The sequence below is a fragment of the Loxodonta africana genome, chromosome 6 (assembly GCF_030014295.1).
Source record: "Loxodonta africana isolate mLoxAfr1 chromosome 6, mLoxAfr1.hap2, whole genome shotgun sequence".
Lineage (NCBI taxonomy): Eukaryota > Metazoa > Chordata > Mammalia > Proboscidea > Elephantidae > Loxodonta > Loxodonta africana.
The window spans coordinates 6,835,777-6,863,726 of NC_087347.1; the positions used below are offsets into that span (position 1 = coordinate 6,835,777).

Genomic DNA, 27,950 nt, shown 5'->3' on the forward strand with positions numbered 1-27,950 from the left:
CTCATTTCTCAGAAAAGCCAAAGAGGCTGCAACTCTTGTAAAGAGTAAAGTATTAACTTCAGTGTCTTTGAATTTCAGATTTAGCTAGCTGTCCCTGAGATTTAGGTCTAAAAGAAACACCACAGTAAGTTCGTTTTCCCATAAAAATAATGAGTTCCTTCAACAGCCCTCGAAATCTATTTCAATGAACAGAATTTCAATTCTCACAAAATCCAGACTTTCTGGAGCCATTGAGGCTGGATGAACCCCCAAAACCACTGCCCTGAGATAATCTTTAACTCTGAAACCATAAACCAAAAACATTCCCTGAAGCATTCCTTAAACCAAACTACAGTCGGAGCTTAACTAATAAAGAATGTCTGCAGTGTTGTTGTTGTTGTTAGGTGCTATCGGGTCAGCCCTGAGTTATAGCAGCAACCCTACGTATGACAGAACAAAACACTGTCCAGTCCTGTGCCATCCTCACAATTGTTGTCAAGCCTGAGCCCACTGTTGCAGCCACTGTATGAATCCATCTCGTTGAGGGTCTTCCTCTATTTCACTGACCCTCTACTCTACCAAGCATGATGTCCTTCTCCAGGGACTGGTCCCTCCTGATAACATGTCCAAAGTAGATGAGACGCAGTTTAGTTTGTTCTTTTAGCAGTCCATGTTGAGCACTGTGCTATTTTAAAGAACTTACTATATGGGATCAAATTGACAACAGCAACTTGAAAGACTAGGTAGGATGCTTAGGGGAGTGAGTTTATATCAATGCGGGAAGAACAAACTGGAAAAGGAGGGTGAAAATGGCTGCCCAGCTTGAAGAATATAATTGGCGTTACTGCGTTGTACACGTAGAAACTGCTGAATTGGTGTACGTTCTGCTGTGTTTAAAAAAAGGACTGCAATGAAAGTGGTTTATGGAAGCAGCTATCACACAACACTGATTTCCTGAGAAATATAATTCCCAGCCAATAGGGCTTCAGGTTGCATGTGTTCCATCTACCAAGTTGCTAGGAAGATATTGGCCAAAAGCATCCATCCAATCTCTAAGTCAAGATTAAGCGTTGTAAACAAAGTCCGAGGTGCGGAGATTAACGGGCAGCTGAGGAAGACACAGTGTGCAAAGCTCTGATGTCCTCAGGAAGCAGGAGCTAGCTGCTCGCCAGCAGGCCCGGAGACCCACGTGGACAGGCACGCGCTCGCGCGGTACCCAGAACCCAGGCCGGGCTCCGGAGTCATTCAAACCTTGCCTAGACGGCTGGAAACTAAACAAAGAAAAACTTTGTTTCCGCGGGACCACAGCGGATCTCGTTTCGACGCTGCATTATTACTATTATTTTTTTGATGGCTGTTTCCACTGGCACAGCAGCTCAGCGCCTGCGTGTCTGCAGTGTGAGCGGTTTTGATAAACAGCCTCTGTGGGCCACACAACGGGGATAATGTATCCTTAAGTACCACCAATGAGCTGCCATTCTGCACAGCCAATTACTTCTGTGCGTCTGTCACTCAAAGGAAAAATGACTGAGCCCATTAGATCAAACCTTTGTCACTGCTCCTAATGCACTCTTAGGCCTCATTAATCTCCGGGAGCAGCAACAGAGCCGCTGGTGCCTCATTGCCTCCCCGAACGGGCCCACGTGAAGCCTCTCATCTCTCCCCCAAGTGCGCCGCGTTAATCAAGCTCTCCTTATTACCCCAGTCCCTGTCACGGCGAAGAGCGCGCTCCCTCTTAAATGCTTTCATTATCAGCCATCTTTAGAGCCGGCTAAGTGGAAAAAGAGAGAGGGAGGAAGAGGACAGCGGAGAAAGGGGAGCAGCAACAGCAAGTCCGATGCCATTAATATTCATGACAATAATTAGTATTCTAGGTCACTGAATATTCATGCTATTAGTTTGGTTTTTTATGGGTTTGCGGATGTCCTGATTGCTGAAGTGTGGAGGAAAACAGCATGGTTGAGACTTCAGATGTCAAAGGCAGTTCAATACTCAAAACACATTTCAGATCCCCGCCCCCCCCGGACACAATCCCCTTCAACCCTCCTGATGGCTTTCCTATTTTGAAACCACTGGGGGCCTAACGTGGAGGGAGGTGGCGAGGAAGAGGGAAAGGTTTCGTCTGACAAAGGTCTAAGCAGCAATCTGGTTAGGATAAAAACATATTCATTGTTGCAAAAACCCAACAAAGACACACTTGAGAGACAAGAAGGGGTCTATCCCTTAGGCCAAAGTATCCTAATCGGGAGTTAGGGAGAACACGGGAATAAAGTGGAGGAGGGACAGACGCCGTGGCCATCCACCTTTCCTTCAGGCTTGCTCGCTACCAGGATAGTTCAGGAAGGCTGTTTGCTGGGAAGGACAGACTTGTTAAGTCTAGCCCATTCTGTCCATTAAATCTACTTATACCCTCTATGGTATTGAAGAAATTCACTCAAAAATATAATTTCTCTGCACACTTCCTTCCTTTTCTTGGCCAGTGATGAGCATAACTCTTGTCAACTCATGATGCACCTCCGAAAAGTCACCCTCAGCAAGCACCGGGCCAGCCTTTTTAAGGAATTCCAGTGTGTTATCCTCACAAGAATCTGGAGACAGGCACAGTTTTCCCATTTTAAGGATAAGAAAACTGACAGAAAGACACCTGTATGAGGTCCCAAGATTGGAGAGGTGGGATTCCACTTAACGTTTCTGATATTCTGATGTATTTCTGAATAGACTTGACCATTAGGTTTTTCTGTTCTCTACCTAAATGTCAAAGTAATTGTCAAAGCTAGTACAAGTCTGCACTCTATATTTTGTGGGTATAGCGCCACTATGAGTTGGAATCGACTCGACGGCAGTGGGTTTGGTTGGTTTTGGTATCTTACCAAACCAGCCTGGCCAAACATGTTAGAAAATACCTTTTATCATTTTATAGCCTTCTCTGGAAGTATACTTGAAAAAAATTTGGATAGATTCTTTCACATGGACAAGAATGGTAACTGAAGACAGTACAAGATCTGTGTCAGAAAAATGGGAACGGATGACAAGGCCATGGACACTGAGAGGAGGGACTGACATTGGAGGTAGGGCAGGCGTGAAGGGTAAGGAGGAACTTGGAACCAAGTCTAGGTAAATCTCTTTTGTATTCTTTTTTTGTTTTGCTGGAACACATCCTTAAGTAATTTTTTCAAGATGTCATTGAGCAGGAAATGTTCTCTATCCCTGTGTGTCAGCTAAAAGTCAATTTTTTTTTCTACCTTCACCCCTGATTGGTAATAATTTGGCTTTGTATGGGCTTCTCAATTTAAAACTATTTGTCCTTTGAAGATAATTCTTCCACTATCTTTTAGCATGCAGTGTTGCTCTTGAGAAGTCTGCAGTATGTCACATTTTTATTTCTCTGTGGGTAATTTTGTTCTTATCTTAGATGCTTTTAGGATTTTTCTCGTTATTCTTATTGGGATTCCTGCTCCATCTAGCTTGATACTTAACTCTTCAAGATGGGCAGACACTGACATGTGCTTCTTCACACCTTTCATTTTCTTCTGTTATATCTTTGATTATCAGCTCTGCCTTTAGTCATGCTCACTATAGCATTTAACCTATCTACTGAATTTTTTATTTTCACATACTTTCATCTTTAATTTCCAGGATCTCTTTCTCCTCAAGGTTTTTATGCAATCTTTTGTTTTGTTTTATGGATACAATAATCACTCAAATCTTTCTGATGATCGTAATTATAATTTCCTCTCAATTTTTTTTTTTCTCAAGTTCTCTTTTTGCTGCCAAATTATTTCTCTCTCTTCTGGGATCCGTTGTCCTTTTGCTCATCCTGGTTCTTCACAGTTGAACTACTGATTTCCACAAACATCTTGGTTGTCCATTCATACTCATGAATAAAAGCCTGGGTAAACTAGACTGAAGAAAAGGTTTTCTCTGCAGCCTTGGGCAACTCCTTCCTAAACAAGGAAGACTGTGGCCTTTGAGTAGGTTTGGGGCAGAAGTTGACCGGCAGGCTTCAGTTTAGACTGAGCGTGTCTGTGTGTGTGTGTGGGCGGGGGGAGGTGGTAATCGGTGAGCAGGTTGCCCATCCTTCTTTCTCCCCAATTCTGAAATAAGGGGAACTTTGGAGGAGGGGTGGCACTTAGTTATGCCCCTAATGATCAGAGTTGCCTTTCCCATCCATTTCTTTGTTTTTCTTGGGACTGAGCAGAGGTCTGACATTCTCCATCTGTTTCCTTCCATTTCCAGCATCAGCGTCCATATCAGCAGGTCCTGCTCTCCCTAGATCTGTTGCTATTCTCTCTGGTGTTATCCTGAGTGTAAATCCATGGTTCTGGTGGAGGGGCTCTAGCCTGCAAGCAATCCTTTAAATAACCATTCAGCCCACTCTTGCCCTGCACCTCTGCCTGACAGAGCTTGAGGCCACCCCTATCTGTATGGCAAATCCTCTGCCCTGGTTAATTTGCCAGGCCCAGAGTGACACCTGGCCTCAGTTATCAAAACATAAGGCAGCTACTTTGATGAAGTATTTTTCCTCCCCTTTCCTAAGCCTATAGCAAAAGATCAGCAAATTGCCAGCATTTTAACATGTGAAATGTAAGCAATTATTTCAGTATTGATAAACAATTCCTCAATACTAGGAAGAAAAAAAGACCCCCCCCCGCAGTAATTTTCTATCCAACTCCACCTTTTGTCCATTTAGCATTTACCACTATCTACACTGATCTTATCTGCACCCTGTTTGTCCTTGAACTCCACCACCCCCACTGCAGTATAAGGTTCCCTAGGGACTGTGTCACAGCACCCCAAATCTCTGAGCACTAATCTGGACCAGGCACATGGAAGATTCAATAAATAATTGTAAATGAATGAACAACACAGGAAGCAAAGCAAGACAGTGTCCAAACCATAAGACTGGTTGGTAGAAATTAAAAGTCAACACTGACGTAAAGTTATACAAAGGTATTTGAAATACAGAAAGCATTATGACTGTATATTAGAAAATCAAGAGAAATATCTGAATCATTACCCCAACTAACAGATTTCAGTACAATAGCTGGATATCAAATATACAAAAACCAGCTTTCTCATTTCTTACCACATAGATGGTATAAAGACCCCCCCCGCCAAAAAAAATAGATTAGCCTTACAATTTCATCAAAAATTATAAACTAACAGAATGGATTAACGAGAGATGCACATTATCTCCGTAAAGAAAAAGGCTAAACTTGGCTGAGGGATAGAAAATAAGTTTTAATATACTGGGAGAATTGTGTTTGATGATAAGAAACTTAATATAGTAAAGATGTCAGTTCTTGCAAAATTAATTAACTGGTTAAAAGCAATGCCAATTAAGGCCACAATGGGATTACTTTTTGAAGAGGGAGGAAGAAAGGTCTCAAGTTATTCTGAAGTTCCTTTAAAAAAAATTAATTGGTGGAAATGGCCAAGAAAAACTGAAGAATAAAAGAATATTAAACTGTGTTATACCACCCAGATGTAAATGAGTCATAAATCTGAGACAACGTGTCAATCTACATGAGGTAAGACAATGTGGTAACAGTAGGCCAGTGGAATACATTCAGCAGCCCAGAAACGTCCAATTTTATTAAATGATGGAGTTGTGAGACAACAGGGACATACAGATTTACAGGAAAGGAAGAAGTCAACAAAGAGAAAGGGCAACTGGTTATCTATGTGAATAAAAAATTTAATTAGATTTCCTATCTCATACAATAGCCCAAAATACATTTAAGTACGTTAAGGGGTTAACATTAAAAAAAAAAAAAAAAAAAAGGAAGAAAAAGAAAAAAGTAGTGAAACTGCAAAACTCAGAACCACACACATGAATTATGACTTGATTTCAGAATTATTAAAGGCTTTCTAAACAACCAAAGTAGAAACAATATAATTAAGAGAGTTATGATTTGATTATATATATAAAAGGGTAAGATCTTTATATAAATACCATAAAATTAAAAAATCAGGTAACATCTGGGTAAGACACCTACAAAATGTATTATAAATGTTAATCTTAATATACAGAGTTGTCACATATAAGAAAAAGACAATTATCTAGTACAAAAATGTGCAAAAGATACAGCTAAGCAACTCATAAAATAAGTATGACCAACAGGTATAAGATTTTTAACTTCAAAGAAAGTCCAAATAAACAGAGCCATGGGATATTTTTACAGCTTATCAGATTAGCATAAATTCTAAAAAGAATACTTAATACCAGTGTGAGCAAGTATACTGAGTGAAATGAGTGCTCCCTTTATATATGGAAGGGTACTTTGTATATAAAACCTTTCTGGAAGTTAATTTGCAAATATGTATCAAGGACCTTACAAATGGTTATTTCCACTGGCTGAGCCATTCCACTTATGAACATTTACTCTAAGGAACTAAAAAGTGATATGCACAAAGACTTAGGTGCAGGCATACATCAGATCTACATGAATTTACCAGAAAATTTACTAGACGGAAAGATACCACACACTGAGCAATTAGCTAAGAAAACAAGAAAGCCAAGGAACCATCAAAAGAAACAAATACTTGCAGTTCACCCAGGTCTGGGAAACAAAACAGCAGAATTCAAATGAGTCAAGAGAGTCAAGAATAAAGCTAAGTAGTATGTTAAGTTCTTTGCCAAATAACTCTACATTAACTAAAATAACTAACAAGTATAAACAATTGAGTGCTCAACTACTAACAGAAAGGTTGGTGGTTTGAACACACCCAGAGGCACCTCAGAAGAAAGGTCTGGAGATGTTTCTGAAAGGTTGCAGCCTTGAAAACCCTAGGGAGTAGTTTGACTCTGCACACATGGAGTTGCCACGAGTTGGAAGCAACCAAGAACAACATTTCTAGCTTAAAGACCATCACTGAAATGTAACATCACTTTACTGAAATTCAATATGTTGGAATTCCTCGTATGAAAGAGCATTCTATGAACAATGATTTTAAATACAAGAAACTTGATTTTCAAAGAGTGATTGAGACTATAAAAGCTCAAATCCCCCCAAAGCTTTAATCTCTTAAAATAGGACGAGCTCATCATTTTACAGATTGATATTCAGTTTTGGATGAAGCCCGTGTAAATTAAATTTTCACAATGTTTCGATCATGTGGCCTCCTCCAGGGCTCAGTCACAGAGTCCGAGGCTGAACCTGACAATGAACAGGGAGTGGTCCACTCCCTGCTGGAGGTCCTTCCACTCTTTCTGGACACCAGCTAGTGGCCTCGCCCAAAGCCCAGACAAGGGTGCCAATCCAGGAGCTTGCCGTGAACCATGCGTGAGGCACTGCCTCCCCCCGAGCAGCACCGTGCCTCTGCTGGTGGCACGCCCCATCCCATGTCCCTACCTGGGATCCAGAGAAGAGGGAGGACCCACGGCTCCTTCATGGGTGTAACCTGGCTGAGGGTTGGCTGGACGTGATAAACGGAGGAACGTAGTCAGGGAAAAGTGACTTCAGTCGTGCCTCAAACCTCTCATTCCTCTAAAGGTGGGGTCTTAAAGAAGCTGTGCATTGAAAAATGGCTTCAGAGGGCACACACCCACCACCTTAACAGAGAGGCCTTGACAGGACCTACTCCACAGCATGGGAAATGGTTTATATGGTATGTTGTACTTGCTCTTGTTTATTTCCAAACATTACATTTTCCTGAGCACAACAAACGTCTGTTCAACCCCAAAGAACCTAAGTCTCAAGAGTGTTGTTGCTGAGTGCAGTCCAGTTGATTCTGACTCACAGTGGCCCTATAGGGACCCTATGGGACAGAGTAGAACTGACGCATAGGGTTTCCAAGGCTGTAATTGTTACAGAAGCAGACTGCCTTCTCCTACGGAGCAGCTGGTGGGTTCAAACCACCAACCTTTCGCTTAGCAGCCAAGTGTTTAACCACTGCGCCACCAGGGCTCCAAAATCTTCCACATCCAACGTGTCTTCAAACCATTGGTGCCCTTCCTCATTCCGTGAGCCTGGCAAACTCCTACCCATTCTTCATGCCCAGCATAGACATCTCCTATGCCCTGAAGCCCTGCCCACCTCCCGGGGCAGAGCTGACCCTGTCATCACTGGCCCCCTTTGTGTGCCGCTACTTTGGCCTGCTAATAGCTGCAACAACGGGCTCAAACATTCCAACAGTTGTGAGGACGGTGCAGGACTGGGTGATGTTTCCTTCTGTTGTACGGAAGGTCACCATGAGCTGGAGCCTACTGGATGGCAACTAACAACTTTCCCTGTAGCCGGTTTTCTCCCTACAGAGGGAGGGATTCTTGAGGGCAGGGAGCATGCCTTATTCTCCTCTGGCCCCAGGGCCCAGGACGGTGCCTGGCACATACCAGAAACTCAGCAAGTGTTTGTTGACTTGAATAAGTAAACAGATAGACTTGACATGAAGGGTCAGAAGGGGAGGGGAAGATGGAGTACACTGTGACTGCCTGCTGTAGACTACAGGTTCTGGAGGTCAGGGACTCCATATCCACAGCATGCTTGATTCCTAACACAGAGCAGACGTTCAATAAATGACTAAATACAAAGTAATGAAGTCCAAACCAAACCCAAAACCGAACCCCCTGCTGTTGAATCGTGTCTGACTCATAGTGACCCCACAGGGTTTCCACGGCTGTAACTGTGGAAGCAGGCTGCCACGCCTTTCTTCTGCGGACCCACTGGTGGTTTTAAACTGCCGACCTTTCGGCAGGAGCTTTTTATTCACCGTGATTTTTTTTCTTTCTTGGGTACTTCCTTTCTCTTCTCCCATCCCATAGAGTTACTGGCACACCATCCTAACACAGGAAGCTCCACGTAAGTCTTAGGAGAAAGATCAGTGGGTCATAAGAGACCAGGCCAAAGAACCTTCTGGCCTTTTTGGAATGACTGATGGTTCCTTTAACAGAAAGTCGATTTTTATTTCAATTAGAAACAACAGCTCACACTTGTGCTATACTTTGCCAGGTTCCTCAGCATTGTCATATATGCCATCTTACCTGGCAGCACACCTGTGAGACAGAAGGCCAGGCAACATCAGCCTGAATTGGTGGCCAAGAAACCGACTCGGTGACCCGCCCCCCAGTGCCGTGCGGCAGAGCCCAGCTTGGTGAACCCCAGGCTCTGGCTACCTTGTCATCACCCTGCTTTCAACAACCTATGTCTTTTACGTCACAAGACCCAGACAGCATAATCTCTCTTTAAATGCACATGACATCTCAGGAGGGAAAGAATACAGCACTGTTAAGAAGAAGAGACAAGCCAGAAACCGCAGCAGAACAGAAATCTATTTTGACAAGACTGGATATAGGTCAGAGAGAAGAGGCTTTTCGCTAGAGGAACAACTAAAAGTTGGGAAGGGATCCCATATGTTGAAGGAGCTTGTGTGTGTTAGTGGGAGGACGCAAACAGTTCTCCACACCATCTGCCTGATACACAACCACAGGAAGACTGCTGACTGCATGCAACCATTTGCAAAGACTTGTAAACCAAAATCAAAAATGGCACTTGGACTGGTTTGCGACCATGCGCCAAAGCTGTCTAAACACATCTAAATTTGAGATAATACTTTCTCTAATCCTGTATTAAAAAAAAAATTCCTTTGAAAGAAAATTAAGTCTAACGTTGTGTGAAATGAAAGAATGACAAATCATAGTTAAGATTTAAAAATGAGGGAATTTAAAATTTTACGGAGGTCAAATGGCTTTCTTTAAATCTTGTTCCAAATGGTTTTTCCACATTCGTATACAAAGTTATTCCAAACTTGTTGCCATTGAGTTGATTTTGACTCACGGTGACCCCATGTGTTACAGAGTAGAACTGCTCTGTAGGGTTCTCAGGCTGTTATCTTTACAGAAGCAGGCTGCCAGGCCTTTCTTCTCCGATACTGATGGATGGATCTGAACAGCCAACCTCTCGGTTAGTTGTCAGGTACAAACTGTTTATGCCCACCAGGGACCTACACAGTTACTAGAAATTAGTTAACAGGCGTCCTTGACACTTTACCAATTAATTCATGTTGTGTAGCAGGCACGTCTATATACCTGGTTCATGTGTGAAACTCCTTTCCACTAACCAACCCCAGGAACACCTAGCTGTCTGGTGTGTGCAGCTGTGGCTCCAAGCACGACTGCGGGCTTGTTGGCAGTCAGGTAACCCGCTGGCGTAGAGACAATGACAAGCCACAGAAGGGATGAGGTGTCTACGCCTTAATCAATAAATAAGAGTTTAAGGTCAATGTTGTCCTCAAGTGAGCACCACACATGTTGCCCTTACACCTGATCCCTTTGGTGCGCTGGCTTGTACGCTTACCTGAATTAGGTGAGATGTGTAAACTGCTCATGTCCTTGGCCAGGCCGTTGGTTTTAGGACTGGAGATGGGTGCGCAGGCCGACGTGGCTCGGGGGGGCCTCTTCCCTGGGACCTTCACAGTGGTTCTCAGGAGGTCAATCTCTTTACCGTGAACATTCTGCATGTAATCCTGTGCAAAATGTCAAATACCCAAGAGTGGTTAATAAGAAGACCCCTTAGAACCTAGGACAACAGTGTCTACTAGATACTGCCAGTTGTACCCCTCTGACCCTTCCAATGAGAAATGCATTTGAAAGATACGAAGCTTTTCATCTGCGTAGTAGTACTGGTGCTTTCAACACTGTACCATGGCATTTATATCAGAGCTTGGCCTCTATGTCCTGAACTGCCCCAGACGCTGGAAATACGTGGTAACATATGAGATGCTTCCCTCACGGGGGATTCAGGGCCAGCTGGAGAAGGGAAGTGTGCACATAGAACTATGTATATCGTTGAATTATTGCTTATTAAATGGCATTAGGAAGCAAGGACCACGCTGTAAATTTTAGGTAAAATTCTATGGAGTAGGGAACTATTTTGTAGTTCTGTCTCAGATGGGAAGAGGCCCTGGGTGGTGCAATGGTTAACATGCTCAGCTGCCAAGCCAAAGGCTGGCAGATGGACTTCACCCAAAGGTACCTCGGAAGAAAGGCCTGGTGATCTATTTCTGAAAAATCAGCTACTGAAAACCCTATGGAGCACTGTTCTACTCTGACATAGACGGGGTCGCCATGACTCAGAGTCAACTCGATGGTCACTGGTTCTCAGATGGGAATGCCATGAGATATTTAGGTAGGACTGAAGCTATCTGGTAGGAATTTAGGTGAAAACTGGTAGCAAAGGGTCAAGCATTTGATGAAAAACCAGGAAGGTATCTGAATGGTGGGTGGTATGCAACTGGAAAAACATGGCGCTTGCAGATGGCTATAAAACAGCTGAATGTTAGAGAAGAAAGCACATCATTGGATACTTGAGTGTTATGTTCCTCCACGTGCACTTGGAGTACCTTCTGCACCTCTTAGGTGAGCGACTAGCAGTTACCAGGGAGCTACAGGGAAGCCTGGTAGATGGTAAAGCTCCTTGTACAGTAATTTCGCAATGCCCTCATGGAGTAAAACAAGTTAAGACTTGGTTGGTGGGTGGGGAAGATGGAAGGTGATTAGGCAATGCCGAATCAGGTAAGAGGACTATTGGTTAAATTAGGTTCCAAAAACCAAACCCAAACCTGTTGCCCTTGAGTCAATTCCAACTCATGCATGGCAACCCTACAGGACAGCGTAGAACTGCCCCAAAGGATTTCCAAGGCTGTAATCTTTACAGAAGCAGGCTGTCACATCTTTCTCTCACTGAGCAGTTGGTGGGTTCGAATCGCTGATCTTTCAGCTAGCAGCCGAGTGTTTTAATCACTGCGCCACCAGGGTTCCTTGCAAATTAGTTGACTTCCTGGATTTTTCTGTAATGAGTCCCCTTGTCTGTGGACACAGAGTACTTCAAGTGCACTGTATGGATACTGGAGTCCTGGGTGGTGCAAACAGTTAACGTGCCCGGCTTCTTACTGAACGTTGGAAGTTCGAGTCCCCCCAGAGGCACCTCAGAAGAAAGGCCTGGCTATCTACTTCTGAAAAATCAGCCACCGAAAACCCTATGGAGCACAGTTCTACTCTGACACACATGGGGTCGCCATGAGTCAAAGGTGACAGACGGCAACTGGTGATGGCATGTAGATTATTAAACTGACATCGCACTTTAAAACAAAGGATATATTCTTACTAACTCCTGAATAAGTAATATTTCAAGTCTGTCAAGACGAAACAGGAAATGAGAATAAACAAGCTTTTTCCCTAGAGGAATCTTGGTGGATTCCCCTTAGCATCTAAAGGGAAAACCCAGCAAGTGTGTGTTATATGTGATTCGGTTGAGGTCCCTGTCCTGTGCTATCACCGTGATGAGTTGCAGAGCAGACCACTGTGATCCACAGGCTTTTCACTGGCTGATTTTCAGAAGTGGATCGCCAGGCCTGTCTTCCTACTCCGTCTTAGTCTGAAAGCTCCACTGAAACCTGTTCAGCACTGGGGCAACACGCAAGCCTCCGCTGACAGGCGGGTGGTGGCTGTGTATGAGATGCCCTGGCTGGGGCTCAAACACAGAGTTCTACCACTGAGCTACCGGTGCCTCACGGATAGGGTGGGAGCTGCAGTATAGGAGCTCTCAAGACAGAGCGGTTCTAAATGCGTCGAGGAGCACAAATGAAAAGCAAAACCAAAAAAACAAACCCGTTGCCTTCAAGTCAGTTCCATCGAAGAAAAAAGCAATCTTGGGTTAGTGCGGGGCGAACAGTCAAGAACTTTCTTTTTTTTTTTTAATGGTTGCTCTTAAGCATCTTTAATTTACTTCCATTAATATCCACAGAAAATATGCAAACCTAGGTCCAAAATCAGACTTACTGCTTGTAAATAATGAATCCCTGCTTGCGTAGTTACTCCTCTGAAAATATCAACTTGCTGTAACTTTCTTCTTTAATGCCAATTCTTAACAAATTAAAATACAATAACAGGAGTGTAATTGAGCATTTATTGCTTATGGGCTCTAAAATGAGGCTAATCAGATAGTGACTAAGCCTCAGCGTGGGCTCTGTTAATAGGCACGTTTTAACATACAATAACCACGATATTTTATTTAAAATGATGATAGAAACGTATCCTACGCCTGCTCTTTCGGTCTGACTGCGGCAAGCCAACCCATTTATCTTTGGCTCAGCATGGGCCAGGGGTCTGTTTTCCTGCTAGAGTTAGATGCTGAAACTGCAGAAGAACTACTTCTATAAATCAGGATATAAGCTTGACAACTCTTGTATTTCAAGCCACTAATTTTTTTTTTTAAAACTTTCCAAAGTGTGCATTTGATAATCAATACAAGTCTTGCAACCTGGTTCTTCATAAACAGCGGACTGCCAGGGTATACTGGTTCTGTGGCTTCTATTTTTTTTCCCAAGAGAAACTACTCGGAGCGCTTTTTTTTTTTTGAAAAACCTCATCTTTTCATCTTGCCTCAGCTTGGTACTTAAGGAATTAAAGCTGCAACCACTAAACAACGTTGCTGCCTTGGAAGTGGGACAAGCAGCTTGGTGCGTCTGTCCCAGGGACCTGGCTGCGAAAAATAATAAAGACTTCGAGCTGGATTTTGATATGCAAATGTTACCGAGACCAGCCTTCTCCTTGTTGGTTGTGGAAAATGCTGATGTAAGATAAAAGGGGAAAAAGCCCTTTAACAAGGCATGAGGGTAATTCAAAGCCAAGTACTTTTAAACAGCACTTAACAAGTCCCCGGGGCCCACTCAAGAACCGGGGGCCCCCCAGAGGTGCCGTCTCCTGCCCCTCAACAGCTTGAAAAAGTAGTAATTGCAAACCTATTTGCATTTTTCTTCTCGAGTTGTCCATGCTCATCATGCGGATTGTTTTTTCCGAGCAGAGGGACCCGTTGGCGAACGCGCCAATAGCCTGGTAACTGCGCGGCTGTCCCCCTGCCGCCCCGCGCCGGAACCTTTGTCGTCCCTTGTTTTTCACATTTCGCTCCTAATTACGTTGCATCTATTGCCGCACACTTAATTAGTTGCATTAATGTGATTTCTTTTCACATAGTCAAGCAATTAAGAGCTATGATTGAGTTTCATTCAATTAGCCTCAACAAACATGCTAATTGATGTCCCAGATGCAAATGAGGTGCGATGAGAGAAACCTGCTAGCAATCGAGAGCTGTGGCAGAGACCCCGGCGCTCAGCTTGCTGACAGAAGCACCGCTTAACGTGCCTTCCACCTTCTGCGGGGCTGTCTTCGGAGAAGGATGCGGAGCCATCAGGGCCTTGGCATTCCAGATTGCTCCCGATACAGAGAATTCATTGACTCCAGGCTGTACAATGCTGTCCTAACATCGCACAATTATGTGTTCCCAGGACTTCCAAGTATCCACTGGGTAACACTTCGCTCCAGCGGAGAGAGCGGTACAGCAGCCTCATCGACATACCGCGTTAGGCTGATTTAAAACGGACTTGTCCCCCAAACGACGACAACCGGGAAGGCCCGTCCATCTCATCTTGGCGATTCCCGAGCCCCCTCTGAGCGTGATAGCCTGTGGTCCTCAGTGGCTGGGGACTTCATCTTAGTCAGCTCTGAGGCATCTGGCACTTGAAGTGAAGCTCAGAATATGGCAATCCATCAAAATTCCCTAAAAATCCTCTTACTGTATTGATTCTCACTGCCTCGCTTCCAGAGGGTTCCTTTGGCTGTCTGGTGAAAGATGGTTTGCCGACGTGTTCATATGGGCACCAGGAGCAGTTAACAAGATCATAAAGGTAAACGGAGACGCTGAACTATGTGACCGGCATCTCCAAATCATATCGCCCAAATAAAGGGTGAGGCGCTCAAAATCTGACGAAGAGACGGTGCAGCCTGCATCGCTCCACTTGGACAGACACTACCTAAACATCTAGCTGCAAGAGGCCTCTTTAAACTGCTAAAAAGCAAAGATGTCACACTGAGGACTAAGGTGTGCTTGACCCAACCCATGGCATTTTCAATCATCTCATATGCATTTGAAAGTTGAACAATGGATAAGGAAGACCGAAGAATTGATGCCTTTGAATTACGGTGCTGGAGAAGAATACTGAATGTATCACAGACTGCCAGAAGAATGAACAAATCTATCTTAGGAGAAGTACAGCCAGAATACTCCTTAGAAGTGAGGATGGCGAGACTGCGTCTCACGTACTTTGGACACGTTATGGGGGGGAACAGTGCCTGGAGAAGGACATGATGTTCAGTGAAGTAGAGGATCAGGGAAAAGAGGAAGAGCCTTGATAAGATGGACTGACACAGTAGACAAGACGGACTCAAACACAGCAAGGACTGAGGATGGTGCAGGACTAGGCAGTGTTTCATTCCGTTGAACACAGGATGGCTGGGAGTTGGAACCGACCTCATGGTACCTAACAATACCAGCATCACCTAAATATTCAGACTCTTGATTCCCACAATTAAATAATGGAAAAAACAACGGAAGTTTTTGTTCCCATTAGGTTTTCCCCGTAAGTGCTGGTCTTTCCTAATCTCCTAGAAAGAGCCCTGAATATTAGAGTTTTGGAAACCCTGGTGGTGTAGCGGTTGAGAGCTACGGCATTCTAACAAAAAGGTTGGCAGTTCGAATACACCAGGTGCTCCTTGGAAACCCTCTGGGACAGTTCTACTCTGTCCTATAGGTTTGCTATGAGTCAGAATCGACTTGACAGCAATAGGTTTTTTTTTTTTTTTTTTTTGGTTTATCAGGTAGTTCCGGTGCCTTTTCTTCTGTCAGCAAGACATCTGGTGTTTTATTTTGGTCACTTACTGAAGCCATCCTGTCCTGTTTTTTTATGCATTTAGATATTGTCTGCTGTCTCTGGGACATTCAGGATATTATTCTGTTTATCGATCATAGATTTGTTTATCTTGCTTTTTTATTTGGTTATGTTTGGGCAGGCAGGCTGCGTGTGATTTGTTGTTTGCTCGTCTGTGGGCATGATACTTCTCACCACCATATCCAGTTGGGCAGGGCCAGTTGCTCAGCTATGGTGCAGTAGGACAGGTCCAGCAGGTGCTCCATCTTCTGTTGGGAGCTCCATGAAGTTGCCTTCCTGTATGCCCTGTCTGCAGTCCTTGATGGTTGAGGTCCAAGATGGTGAATCCATGCTGTGTTAGCTGGTAGGGGACCTCCACTCGGCAGCTCTCCTCATTCTCTGTTCTCTGTCAGTTTCTTATTCCATTCAGTGCTTGGTCAAGTTCTTTATTCCTTCATTTGATGCTTAGGGTTCCAGGACTGATGTTTGTGTCTGTTTTACTTAGTTTTTGGGGCCTTTGCTGGAGAGGGATGGCATGGTACTTCTGTCTATAGCACCATGTTGGCTCCTCGAGACCATACATGCTGATTTAATATTTTATGCAAAGATGCAATTATTTTGTCTAAGTTAGCTAACTCTTAGGATGCACTGAAGCTTGTTCCAGTCTTTACAACATGGCCAATCTAGATGGACCTTTCCTCTTTGCATCATCTAGCTAAGTAGCACTCAACGTGCAGTTCTTTCAGGGGGTCCACGAGTTCAATACTATTAACATTTCTCAAAATAATTCCATGACATTACTGGCTTTTTTCCCCACTGTGTTGATGTTTCCTTTGATGGTGCCAAAGCAATGGTGGGTAAAACTGTTAGCGCCTTAGCAAGGACCAAGGCAGTGGCCTCAGACTGTACTAGGGGTCATTATTCACTGCTATGCTCGCCAGTAAAGATAAAAATCAAACGAGAACACTCTCATTTAAGAATACTCTTAATAAATAAATAAAAAGGTATTGATTTAAAAAAATTTCAACCCTTGAGGGCAGGTCTTATTAATTCTCTGGGTGATGAGAGGGCAAGTACGCCCGAGCAGGTCTGCTGCATACTGCATGATGGCTGTTCCGCACAAAAGCTCTTCTACGATGGTCTGAGTTGTGAGCGTGAAGTAGCCGCTTTTTTATGGGACATGATTTTTACTGGAAAGGACAGCTGTATCAGACACAGACAAACTATGATGGTCTTGGGTATTTGGCAGATTATTTCTTGAAAATGAACAAAGTGAACCTGGCACTTCAAGGAAAACAGCCGACTGTATTTATGGCCAATGATAAAATTTGAGCTTTCCAGCAAAAAACCAGAATTTTGGAAAACTTGTACCCCTCACTATGAGCTTCCCCGTTTCCAAATCCTAAAAGACTTTGCTGACAAGATTGGTGGTGATATTCGCGAATGTGACCCCTTGATGTTATAGGATGAAAAGTGTCACCATTTGGAAATGTGCACAGCTCAGCAAAACACTATTTCCCAAATGACCAACGCATGATGCCAAGGTATGCATGGATAAAAGATTAAAGTGCAAGACAGCTCAATGGGTGTTAACGTAATACAGAAGGAAAAATTTAGTGATATGATCTCAGATTCCACAGTGCATTACCAACCTTTAACAACTATCCAATGCTGACTTCTGATACAGTATCCAAATAGAATTAGTTTTGGAAGAAGTACATCCAGAATGGCCCTTGGAAGGGAGGATGGTGAGACTTTGTCTCACGTACTTTGGACATGTTATCAGGAGGAGGACATGGCACTTGGCAAAGTAGAGGGTCAGTGAAAGTGAGGGGAAACCCTCCATGAGATGGATTAACATGACGGCTGCAACAATGGACTCAAACAAACCAATGACAGTCAAGATGGCGCAGGACTGGGCACCATTTCATTCTCTTACACACAAGGTTGCTGTGAGTTGGGGTCGACTCAACAGCAACAAATAACTAAAATAATAATATCCAAGAAGGATTTTCAAAATTATCTGAAACTGTGATTCAAACGCACCTGCCTCTTCTAACCACATTTATCTGTATATGTATTTTCTTCATATACTTTGACCAAAACACGATATTGCAACAGACTGAAGGCAGACGTGGGAACGAGAGCCCTCTCTTGGACTAAGCCAGCCATCAAACAGATTTGAAAAAATGTTATGCAATGCTATTCTTCTCACAATTCTTCTTTTCTTTCAGAAAGTATATTTTTCATAAACAAGTTTTATTTACATTTACATGTAATGGGTTTATTATTGTTACTTTAAATGAACTACTACATAAATATATAAAAGTTTCTCTTGATTTTAATTTCTAAGATGAGCAGCATCAACAGACACAATCTACATAAAGAAAGTTCTTTGGGGTCCCCAATACTTTTTTAAGAATATAAAAAAGGTCCTGGATCAAAATATTTGAGAACCCTTAGCCTAGCTTAATATTCACAAAACAGCCAATGGCTCTGAGAGTATGATTTTATGTACAACTGATGGGAAGAATATCAGAACCGGACCTATGCAGAGATACTGTAAACGTTTTTCAGGTTTATTTGTCTTCTCTTGGAGGAAGAGAATGACTCATTATCCCCTGTTTTTACTAGACTTCACCAATGTGCAGATTCAAAGAGGAAGCAGCAGTTTGTATAAATACGTTCTATTTTTAAAATCCTTATTTCTGGGCTCAAAATAAAAGTCTGCAAGAGAAGTCGCTGTTAGATACACGTCCATTGCCAGACTCCATTTAATATTACTTTCAAAGGAAACTAATCTATAAAGGCAGACAGAATACCATTTATTCAAAGATCAAGCAGCTGTCCAAGTCCAACATTCATGAAGAATAAACAATAGTCAGTATATATAGTCATATATAGTCACAGGTACAGAGGAACATGACACTCCTAAAAATACTATAAAAAATAGTGTAAAACTATGAAGAATCTTCAGGCCATATCTTTTCAGCTCTCATAACTCAAAAAAGGCAATCTCTCCTTCCTTCCAAAGGATCCCAGGGACAATAGCAAGGTAGCAGGCAGCTTCAAAGAGAAAAATCTTATCAGAAGTAATTTTGTTTCCCAAGACAGGCAACAAATTCCAGTGTTTCACCTCCAGGACTGCCTTTGGACAGACCACTTGACCATGCTGTGGAAATGCCAGTGAACTTGACGGCAGCCATTTGGGGCAGAAGGCACGAGGCCAATGGATATCTATCTAATGGCGATGGTTTTAAGACTTGATTCTTTATTTACTGAATGTTTTAAAAGTCTGGCTAATTGTGTAATAATATTTTCAATGCCCCATATGCATGTGAAAGCTAGACAATGAATAAGGAAGAACGAAGAAGAATTGATGCCTTTGAATTACGGTGCTGGCGAAGGATATTGTATATACTCTGGGCTGCCAGAAGAACGAACGAGTCTGTCTTAGAAGAAGTACAGCCAGAAGACTTTTGGAAGCGAGGGTGGCAAGACTTCATCTCACATACTTTGGACCCGTTATCAAGAGGGATCACCCTGAAGAAGGACATCACGCTTGGTAAAGTAGAGGATCAGCCAAAAAGAGGAAGACCCTCGACAAGATAGACTGACACAGTGGCTGTAACAATGGGCTCAAGCATAGCAAGGACTGTGAGGATGGCGCGGGACCAGGCAGTGTTTCGTTCTGTTGTACACAAGGTCACTCACTATGAGTCGGAACCGACTTGACAGCACCTAACAACAACAATAACAACTGTATAACCACCACCCATCTGTCATTTTGTCACACTATGGTGGCCTACATATTGCTATGATGTTGGAAGCTATGCCACTGTTATTTCAAATACCAGCAGGATCAACCACGGTAGACAGGTTTTAGAGGAGCTTCCAGGCTAAGACAGGTTAGAAAGAAAGGCCAGGCCATCTACTTCCGAATATCAGTCAATAAAAAGCCTACGGATCACAGCAGAATACTGTCTGATATAGTGTTAGAAGCTGAGGCCCCTAGGTTGGAAGGCACTCAAAATACACACTGGCTGCAACAATGGACTTGAGAATAACAATGATCAGGAAGGTGGTGCAGGACCAGACAATGTTTTGTTCTGTTCTGCACGTGGCTGCCAGGAGTCAGAGGTGACTTGGCGGCAGCTAACAACCATTGTGTAATAAAAAAAAATACGCATTGTAAAGAAGGCTGGAGATACGTTCTGGGTGACCAGCGTGTGGCTCGCTTCACATATGCCAGAGAGCTCAGCACTGCAGCAACCGCAAAGCTCTCCAGTGTGTGTGCTGCCCATGCTAGCTACCATCCAGCATTTGTGGGCTACAGTCCAACATTAGCCCAGGCGGATAGGTTAGTACAATATAAATCAAAACAGCAGAAAATTCCAAATTGAATTATGAGAATACCTTTTAGTTCTTGATTGTGTCTTTCTTGATTGACCTAGTATATTGAGCTCTACACTGCAAGAGAGATTTTTCTCATTTTAGTTTAAATTGAATATTACCCTGTTGTAACCCATGCATGGGCAAGCTTGGTCTGTACTGAAGGAGCCTGTCAGATATGGAAATGGCTGCGTGTCTTCCAAATCACGCCTCTTCTACACGCAAGCACGAGCGAAATTTTACAACGAGAAACTTCGGGAAGCCTGCACTATTCTTTTGCTATAAAGCCCATGCTGCTGAGCCAACTCCGACTCATGGAGACCCCATGTGCATCAGGGAAGAACTGTGCTCCGGAACGTTTTCAACGGCTGATTGTTCAAGAGATCACCAGGCCTTTCTTCCCAGGCACCTCTGGGTGGGCCTGAATCTTCAGCCTTTCAGTTAGCAGCCTAGCACTTAACCATTTTCATCACCCAAGGGTGATACTAGTCTTTTAATAATTAAATATTGCTTGGAACAACTGGACCAATAGTTAGATCTTGGATATTTTAACCTATATAGAAATGTTCACCTGAATGATAGTATTTCTAGCTAGATCTCTTTAAAACTTTCTATCTCATCAGAAAGGAGCCCCTGTGGTGCAGTGGTTAAGTGCTTGGTTGCCACCTGAAAGGTTGGTGGTTCGAACCCATCTCCCACTCTGTAGGAGAAAGTCGTGGCTGTTGGCTTCCATAAAGATTACAGCCCAGGTAACCCCAGGGAGCAGTTCTACTCTGTCCTACAGGGTCACTGTGAGTCCACATAGACTTGCCGGAAACATTTTTTTTTCTTTTCACAAATTTCGTAGAATGAATTTTTTAAAAAAAATTTTATTGTGCTTTAAGTGAAAGTTTACAAATCAAGCCAGTCTCTCATACAAAAATTTGTATACACCTTTCTATATAGTCCTAGTTGCTCTCCCTCTAACGAGACAGCACGTTCTTTCCTTCCACTCTCTCTTTTTGCGTCCATTTGGCCAGCTTCTGACCCCCTTGGCCCTCTTTATCTCCCCTCCAGACAGGAGCTGCCCACATAGTCTCATGTGTCCACCTGATTTAAGAAGCTTATTCTTCATCAGTATCATTTCCTATCCCATAGTCCAGTCCAATCTCTGTCTGAAGAGTTGGCTTTGGGAATAGTTCCAGTCTTGGGCTAAGAGAAGGTCTGGGGACCAAGACCTCCAGGGTCCTTCTAGTCTCAGTCAGGCCATTAAGTCTGGTCTTTTTATGAAAATCTGGAGTCTGCATCCCACTGCTCTCCTGCTCCCTCAGGGGTTCTCTGTTGTGTTCCCTGTCAGGGCAGTCATTGGTTGTAGCCGGGCACCATCTAGTTCTTCTGGTCTCAGGCTGATGTAGTCTCTGGTTTATGTGGCCCTTTCTGTCTCTCAGGCTTGTAATTACCTTGTGTCTTTGGTGTTCTTCATTCTCCTTTGCTCCAGGTGGGTTGAGACCAACTGATGCATCTTAGATGGCCGCTCGTTAGCGTTTAAGACCCCAGACGCCACTCTCCAAAGCGGATGCAGAGCGTTTTCTTAATAGATTTTATGATGCCAATTTTGAGGGACGAATTTGATAGAATATGCATCTCTGAATGCAGACACACACCTCTGTTCTCTGAGAACACCAACAATCGCTGTGCCTTTTATCTGACAATTTGACTCAAGGCTGGACAAGCAAACTTCCACTTGGGTTTTTGCCCATCGCGAACGTTAAGTACTTCATCTAATTTTTGAACTTTATTCTAGACTCATGAGTAGCTCAGAAGTCTCACCATATATTTTTTACTCTATGCACTGCTTTCATAGGAATTATTCTGTCTTCCTAAATCTAATGCCCGCCAAAGTAATTCACAGTAACATAATCAGTGACATTTCTAGTAAGTGGCAGTTAATCCCTTGACACCATAATTTCCTGGTTTCCTATTAAAATGAGGAACACTTCAGAAGATGAAAATCAGCCTTCTCTGGGTCAAGGGATGAGGCCTGGGCTCAAGCCTCCACTCTCTTATTAGTCGTGTGCTTAGAGCACGTTTTTTAACCATTCAGAGCCCCATTTTTGCATCCTAAACGTTAAGCACTGCGTTGCCATCCGAAAGGTCAGCAGTTCGAACCCACCCAAAGGCTCCACTGGAGAAAGACGTGGCAATCTGCTCCTGTAAAAAATTACAGCCTAGAAAACCCTCCGGGGGCTGTTCTGCTCCGTCACATGGGGTTGCTATGAGTCGGAATTGACTCAACAGTATCAAACAACAACAACAAAGCAGGGGTAAAAATAGATCCTCGACTCTAAGGAAGAGCTGTGATAATTTAGGAAGTGCTTAAAAGTGTGCCACGCTCTCCATAAATGCTCGCTCGTACTACTTTTGTCCAATAAAAACACAGAAATATTTCCCTTCTGATTCAATGTGGGTATTTCTTGAGGTGAAGGTGGTGTTCTCATTTGAGGTCACTATTCCGACATGATAAGCCATTTTGGGTGACCCGCAAAGCTATTTTTCAGTTTCCAGCTTAGGGGAAAAAAAATTGGCCTCTGCCAATGGTTGGCATTTTCTACTTTTTCTTTCTTCCCCTCTTTTCTCCCCACGCCGCCTTTATTTTTTTTGTGGTGGGGGGGGTGAGCATGGATACGCTAGTCAGACATTTTTATTGCAAAATGCCGTCTGGAAAAGATGCAAACGCAAATTGCTAAAATGCAAAGGGGGAAAAGGGGGGGGAACAAAAGGGCCCCTTCCCTTTGCTTATTGAGTTCAAAGGCATAGCATGCAGTACCCTGGAGCAAACGGGAAGCTACACTAATTTTAAAGCCATAAAACGCTATAAAGTGCCCTGCGGGGCAGGACTATACTGAAGCTAGTGGCACCTAAATAAGACACGGTTCATTTACTTCGCAGCTTAGCCTAATGTAATCATCAGCCGAGTTGTAGCCTAGAGTTGTAACAGGCAAATAGCCACTGTGGTGGAGGCGACACTCCCAGCCACTGATGGGGCTGCCGCTAGATTGCTGTTGATTAGAAAATTTTTCAGTTTTGACAAGCACTTAATGAACATAAATCGCACCTTGATTGGTTTCCATTTGGGGCCACAGGCGCACCTGAGAAGAAGGAACTGTCTCCAGCCTCACCTCTCTCTCCGTTCCTCCCAAGACCTCGGCAACAAGCCGGCAATCAGGTTATGAGCCATGGAAGGAAATATTTATAAAATATCGTAATGAAATGCAATTTCTTAGTGGGAGTGAAGGAGCATTTTCTGGCTGCCTCCCACATCCGCACCCTCCCACAGCGCGTTCGCTGAGTGCCAGGGAGAGAGGGAGGGCTTCTGATGGACTTAGCCTTTTGCCAGGATTCCTGGCCACAATTAGTAGCATTAAAAGGCCAAAAGTGGAAGACAAAAAGAAACAATCTGGGTACAAAGGATGGCCAGGGGCTTTCTGAAATAGCGTGCTGTGTACTGATAAGGCAAAGTCCCCAACGAATCTACTGGAAGCTTTAAGACTCAAATCCACCGGCTACACCCGTAAATTAGCAGAGGTATTTATTTATTTATTTTTATTTATGGTGCTGTTGTTTAACTCACAGTGACCCCATGTGACAGAGGAGAACTGCCCCATAGGGTTTCCTAGGGTGTCATCTTTATGGGAGCAGATCACCAGGTCTTTTCTGCTAGGCAGCTGGTGGTTTCAAATGGCCGACTTTTCAGTTAGCAGCCCAGTGCTTAGCCATTTAAGTCGCCAACACTCCTTATTTATAGGAACACCAAAAACCCAAACCCATTGCCGTTGAGTCGATTCCCACTCATGGCATATATACTCTATCTTTTATTGGAAGGAAAGAAGGAGGGATGGTTTTTCCACATCGAAACCAGGCTAGGCAGTGTCATGGACTGAATTATGTCCCCGAAAAATGTGTGTATTAACTTGCTTAGGTCATGATTCCCAGTATTCTGTGGTTGTCCTCCATTTTGTGATTGTAATTTTACGTTAAAGAGGATTAGGGTGGAATTGTAACACCCTTACCAGGTCACATCCCTGACTGAATGTAAAGGGAGTTTCCCTGCGGTGTGGCCTGCACCACCTTTTATCTCTGAAGAGATAAAAGGAAAGGGAAGCAAGCAGAGAGTTGGGGACCTCATGCCACCAAGAAAACAGTGCTGGGAGCAGAGCGTGTCCTTTGGGCCGGAGGTTTCTGCGCTGAGATGCTCCTAGACCAAGAGAAGACTGATGACAAGGAATCTCCCTCCAGAGCCGACAGAGAGAGAAAGCCTTCCCCTGGAGCCGGCGCCCTGAATTCAGACTTCTAGCCTACTAGGCTGTAGGACAATAAACTTCTCTTTGTTAAAGCCATCCACTTGTGGTATTTCTGTTACAGCAGTACTAGATGACTAAGACAGGTAGGGTGGTGGTTTAAATTTTATAGAAATCCGAAGTCTTTATTTTGTCTCATCTCATCCTGCTTACTTTCACTATGTGTCATCAACATCAAGATGGCGTGCAGTGAGTAAGCATTTTGCCTATTCCATTTGGAAATCCTTAGCATTTCTAACATTCTGGGGGACCATATAAAATAAACAAGGAATTCCTTAGTTAGAAAAAAGACTTGGATAAAGAATCGAACTTTTTTTTCTTTTTTGGCGACAGGAACAAGTTTTTAGTAGCTGATTTTTTAGATATTACATGGAAATATTTATGCCACCATGCCAGCCATTATCTGCCCATGGGTTTGAAAACGCTGATCTATGCAAGGAACAATTTACCATACTGTCTGAAACAGGTCAATCTATGCCAAAAATATTTCCCAGGTCATCCCGAGCACATCTGGGCATGTACTTGGCAAGCACGGGAAGGACCCTTCTGAACTGCAGGTTGGCTGGTTGTTTTCACAGCCACAGGTTCTGGCCCAATATCCAGGATATTAAACTTGCTCAATTCACTATGTTCGTGATAAGGCCCGGCACGTGTTCTAGTGGTTTCTGCCAAGCAGGGTCCTATAAGGCTGGTCAACTTTAAAATTTACCTATCCCCTAGGAGACCCCCAGTGGCTCAAGAGGTTAAGCAGTTGACTACTAACCCAAAGCCTGGTGTTTCAAAGTCAACCAAGAGGCGCCTTGGAAGAAAGCCCTGGTGATTGGGAAAGATCACAGCCTTGAAAACCCTACGGAACCCAGTTCTGCTCTGCTCATGTGGGGTCGCCATGAGTTGGAATCTACTCGACGGCAAAGCGTCTTTTTTTTTGGATAGTTACCCCGTCTTGGGAAGTTTTACATTAAAACCTCAAGTTCTTCTCCACCATGCCTGTCGTGTTGTTGGGTGCCATCGAGTTGATTCCACTTCCTAGTGACCCTACAGGACAGAGCGGAACTGCCCCATAGAGTTTCCTAGGCTGACATCTCTATGGAAGGTGATCGCCAGGTTCTTCTCTCGTGGAGCCCTGGTGGGTTCAAACCATCAACCACTTGGTTTGAAGCCGAGTGCTTAACCATTGCACCACCAGCGGTCCTTTTCTCCGCCACAGACTTTTTTTCAATTCTCAGCAAAAGGAGTCTAAACATGACTGAGAGACATTTCTGTAGCTTAAAGGCACATCATGGCGGCTTCACTTTCCTCAGTTTCAGGAGCTCGGGCTGCACAGATTTGAGAACGAGCCACAATAAACACATGGACTAACTGTGCTCTCATTCATTCATTCAACACAACAGTGTTCTGCTCCATGGGGATTAACTGGATTGCTAGGGATATGTTGAGGACATAACTGACAAGGTAGGTCTCTGGTCACACCAGCTCCCAGTCTCCTGGAGAACCAGGCCAGGAAATGTGCCAAGAGAACCTGGAGAAACACCTAACAGTAAGATACATACAGCAGGGGCCCAAACAGGTCCTGTGCCTTCAAGGAAACTTCCGACAGGAAGTGGCATTTAAGAGTAGACCACAAAGATGAGCAGGGGTGAGTCTGGCCAGGAGGAGGGGCAGGAAAGAACATTCCTTAAGGAGACTACCGCATCTCTCAACACCTGGGACCAGAGAACATGGCTAGTGTGTGGAAGTAGAAGAAAACCAGGAGTGCTGGGGAAGGGATAGGAGGTGAGTCTGTGGAAGGAGCTGGGTAAGGGGAGCCACGGCCTGGTAGGTCATGGTAAGGGAGTGTGGCCTTCATCCTAAGGGAGGTGGTAATACTCTCCACCCATGGAAACACGTTAGAAAAGTAAACAGATGGAAATAAATACAAGTGTGGTCATTATAAGGGGAAGATCAAAAGAATCAGAAATTGTTATTGTAAGGTGCCATAAAGTCAGTTCCGACTCATAGGGACCTCATGTACAACAGAAAGAAACACTTCCTGGTCCTGCACCATCCTTACAACCATTGCTATGCTTGAGCCCACTATTGCAGCCACTGTATCAATCCATCTCATTCACGGTCTTCCTCTTTTTCACTGACCCTCTACCTTACCTAGCATGATGTTCTTCTCCAGGGACTAGTCCCTCCTGATAACCTGTACAAAGTACATGAGATGAAGTCTCACCATCCTCACTTCTAAGGAGCATTCTGGTTGTACTTCTTCCAAGACAAATTTGCTCCTTCTTCTGGCAGTCTGTGCTATATTCAGTATTTTTTGCCAATGCCAGAAGTCAAAGGCATCAATTCTTCAGTCCTCCTTATTCACTGTCCAGCTTTTACATTTATACGAGGTGATTAAAAACACCATGGCTTGGGTCAGGCGCTCCTTGGTCAAGGTGACATCTCTGCTTTTTAACACCTTAAGGAGGTATTTTGCAGATTTGCCCAATGCAACGCGTCATTTGATTTCTTGAATGCTGCTTCCACAGGCACTATCTGTGGATCCTAGTAAAATGAAATCTTTGACAACTTCAATCTTTTCTCCAGTTATCATGATGTTGCTTACTGATCCAGTTGTGAGGATTTTTGTTTTCTTTATGTTGAGGTATAATCCATACTGAAGGCTATATATATAGTCTTTGACCTTTGTCAGTAAGTGCTTCAACTCCTCTTTGCTTTCGGCAAGTAAGGTTGTGTCATCTGCATACCGCAGGTTGTTAATGAGTCTTCCTCCAATCCTGATGCCACATTCTTCTTCACGTAGTCCAGATTATGTGCTCAGCATACAGACTGAATACATGTGGTGAAAAGATACAACCCTGATGCATACCTTTCCTGATTTTAAACCATGCAGTAGTCCCTTGTTCTATTTGAACAACTGCCTCTTAGTCTGTGAACTGGTTCCAAATAAGCACAATTAAGTGTTCTGGAATTCCCATTTTTTGCCATGTTAACTATAATTTGTTATGATCCACACAGTCGGATGCCTTTGCATAATTAATAATACACAGGTAAACTTTTTTCTGGTATTCCCTGCTTTCAGCCAGGATCCATCTGACGTTAGCAACGACATCCCTCCTTCCATGTCCTCTTCTGAATCCAGCTTGAATTTCTGGAAGTTCCCTGTCAATGTACTGCTGCAACCATTTTTCAATTATCTTTGGCAAAATTTTATTTGTGATATTAATGATATTGTTCAATAATATCGGAATTCTGTTGGGTCACCTTTCTTTGGGATGGGCACAAAAATATGGATCCTTCCTAGTCAGTTGGCCAGGTAGCTGTCTTCCAAATTTCTTGATAAAGACAAGTGGGCACTTCCTGCGTTGCATCCCTCTGTTGAAACATCTCAACTGGTATTCCACCCATTCCTGGAGCCTTGTTTTTTTTTTTCACCAATGCCTTCAGAGTAGCTTGGACTTCTTTCTTCAGTACCGTTGGTTCTTGATCATATGCTGCTTCCTGAAATGACTGAACATTATAATCAATTCTTTTTGGTATCAAAAGCCC

At 43.6% G+C, this 27,950-nt stretch overlaps 1 protein-coding gene across 3 annotated transcripts in view; it reads right to left on the reverse strand.

The window, feature by feature from the left end:
* The window catches only part of AGAP1 (ArfGAP with GTPase domain, ankyrin repeat and PH domain 1), a 672,497-nt gene that overhangs the window by 229,696 nt on the left and 414,851 nt on the right, over window positions 1-27,950 (reverse strand). For all 3 annotated transcript variants that reach the window (XM_064286507.1, XM_064286508.1, XM_064286506.1), the window contains one exon: window positions 10,275-10,443. In XM_064286507.1, coding sequence (XP_064142577.1) covers window positions 10,275-10,443 — 169 coding nt within the window. The remainder of the gene's footprint in view (window positions 1-10,274; window positions 10,444-27,950) is intronic.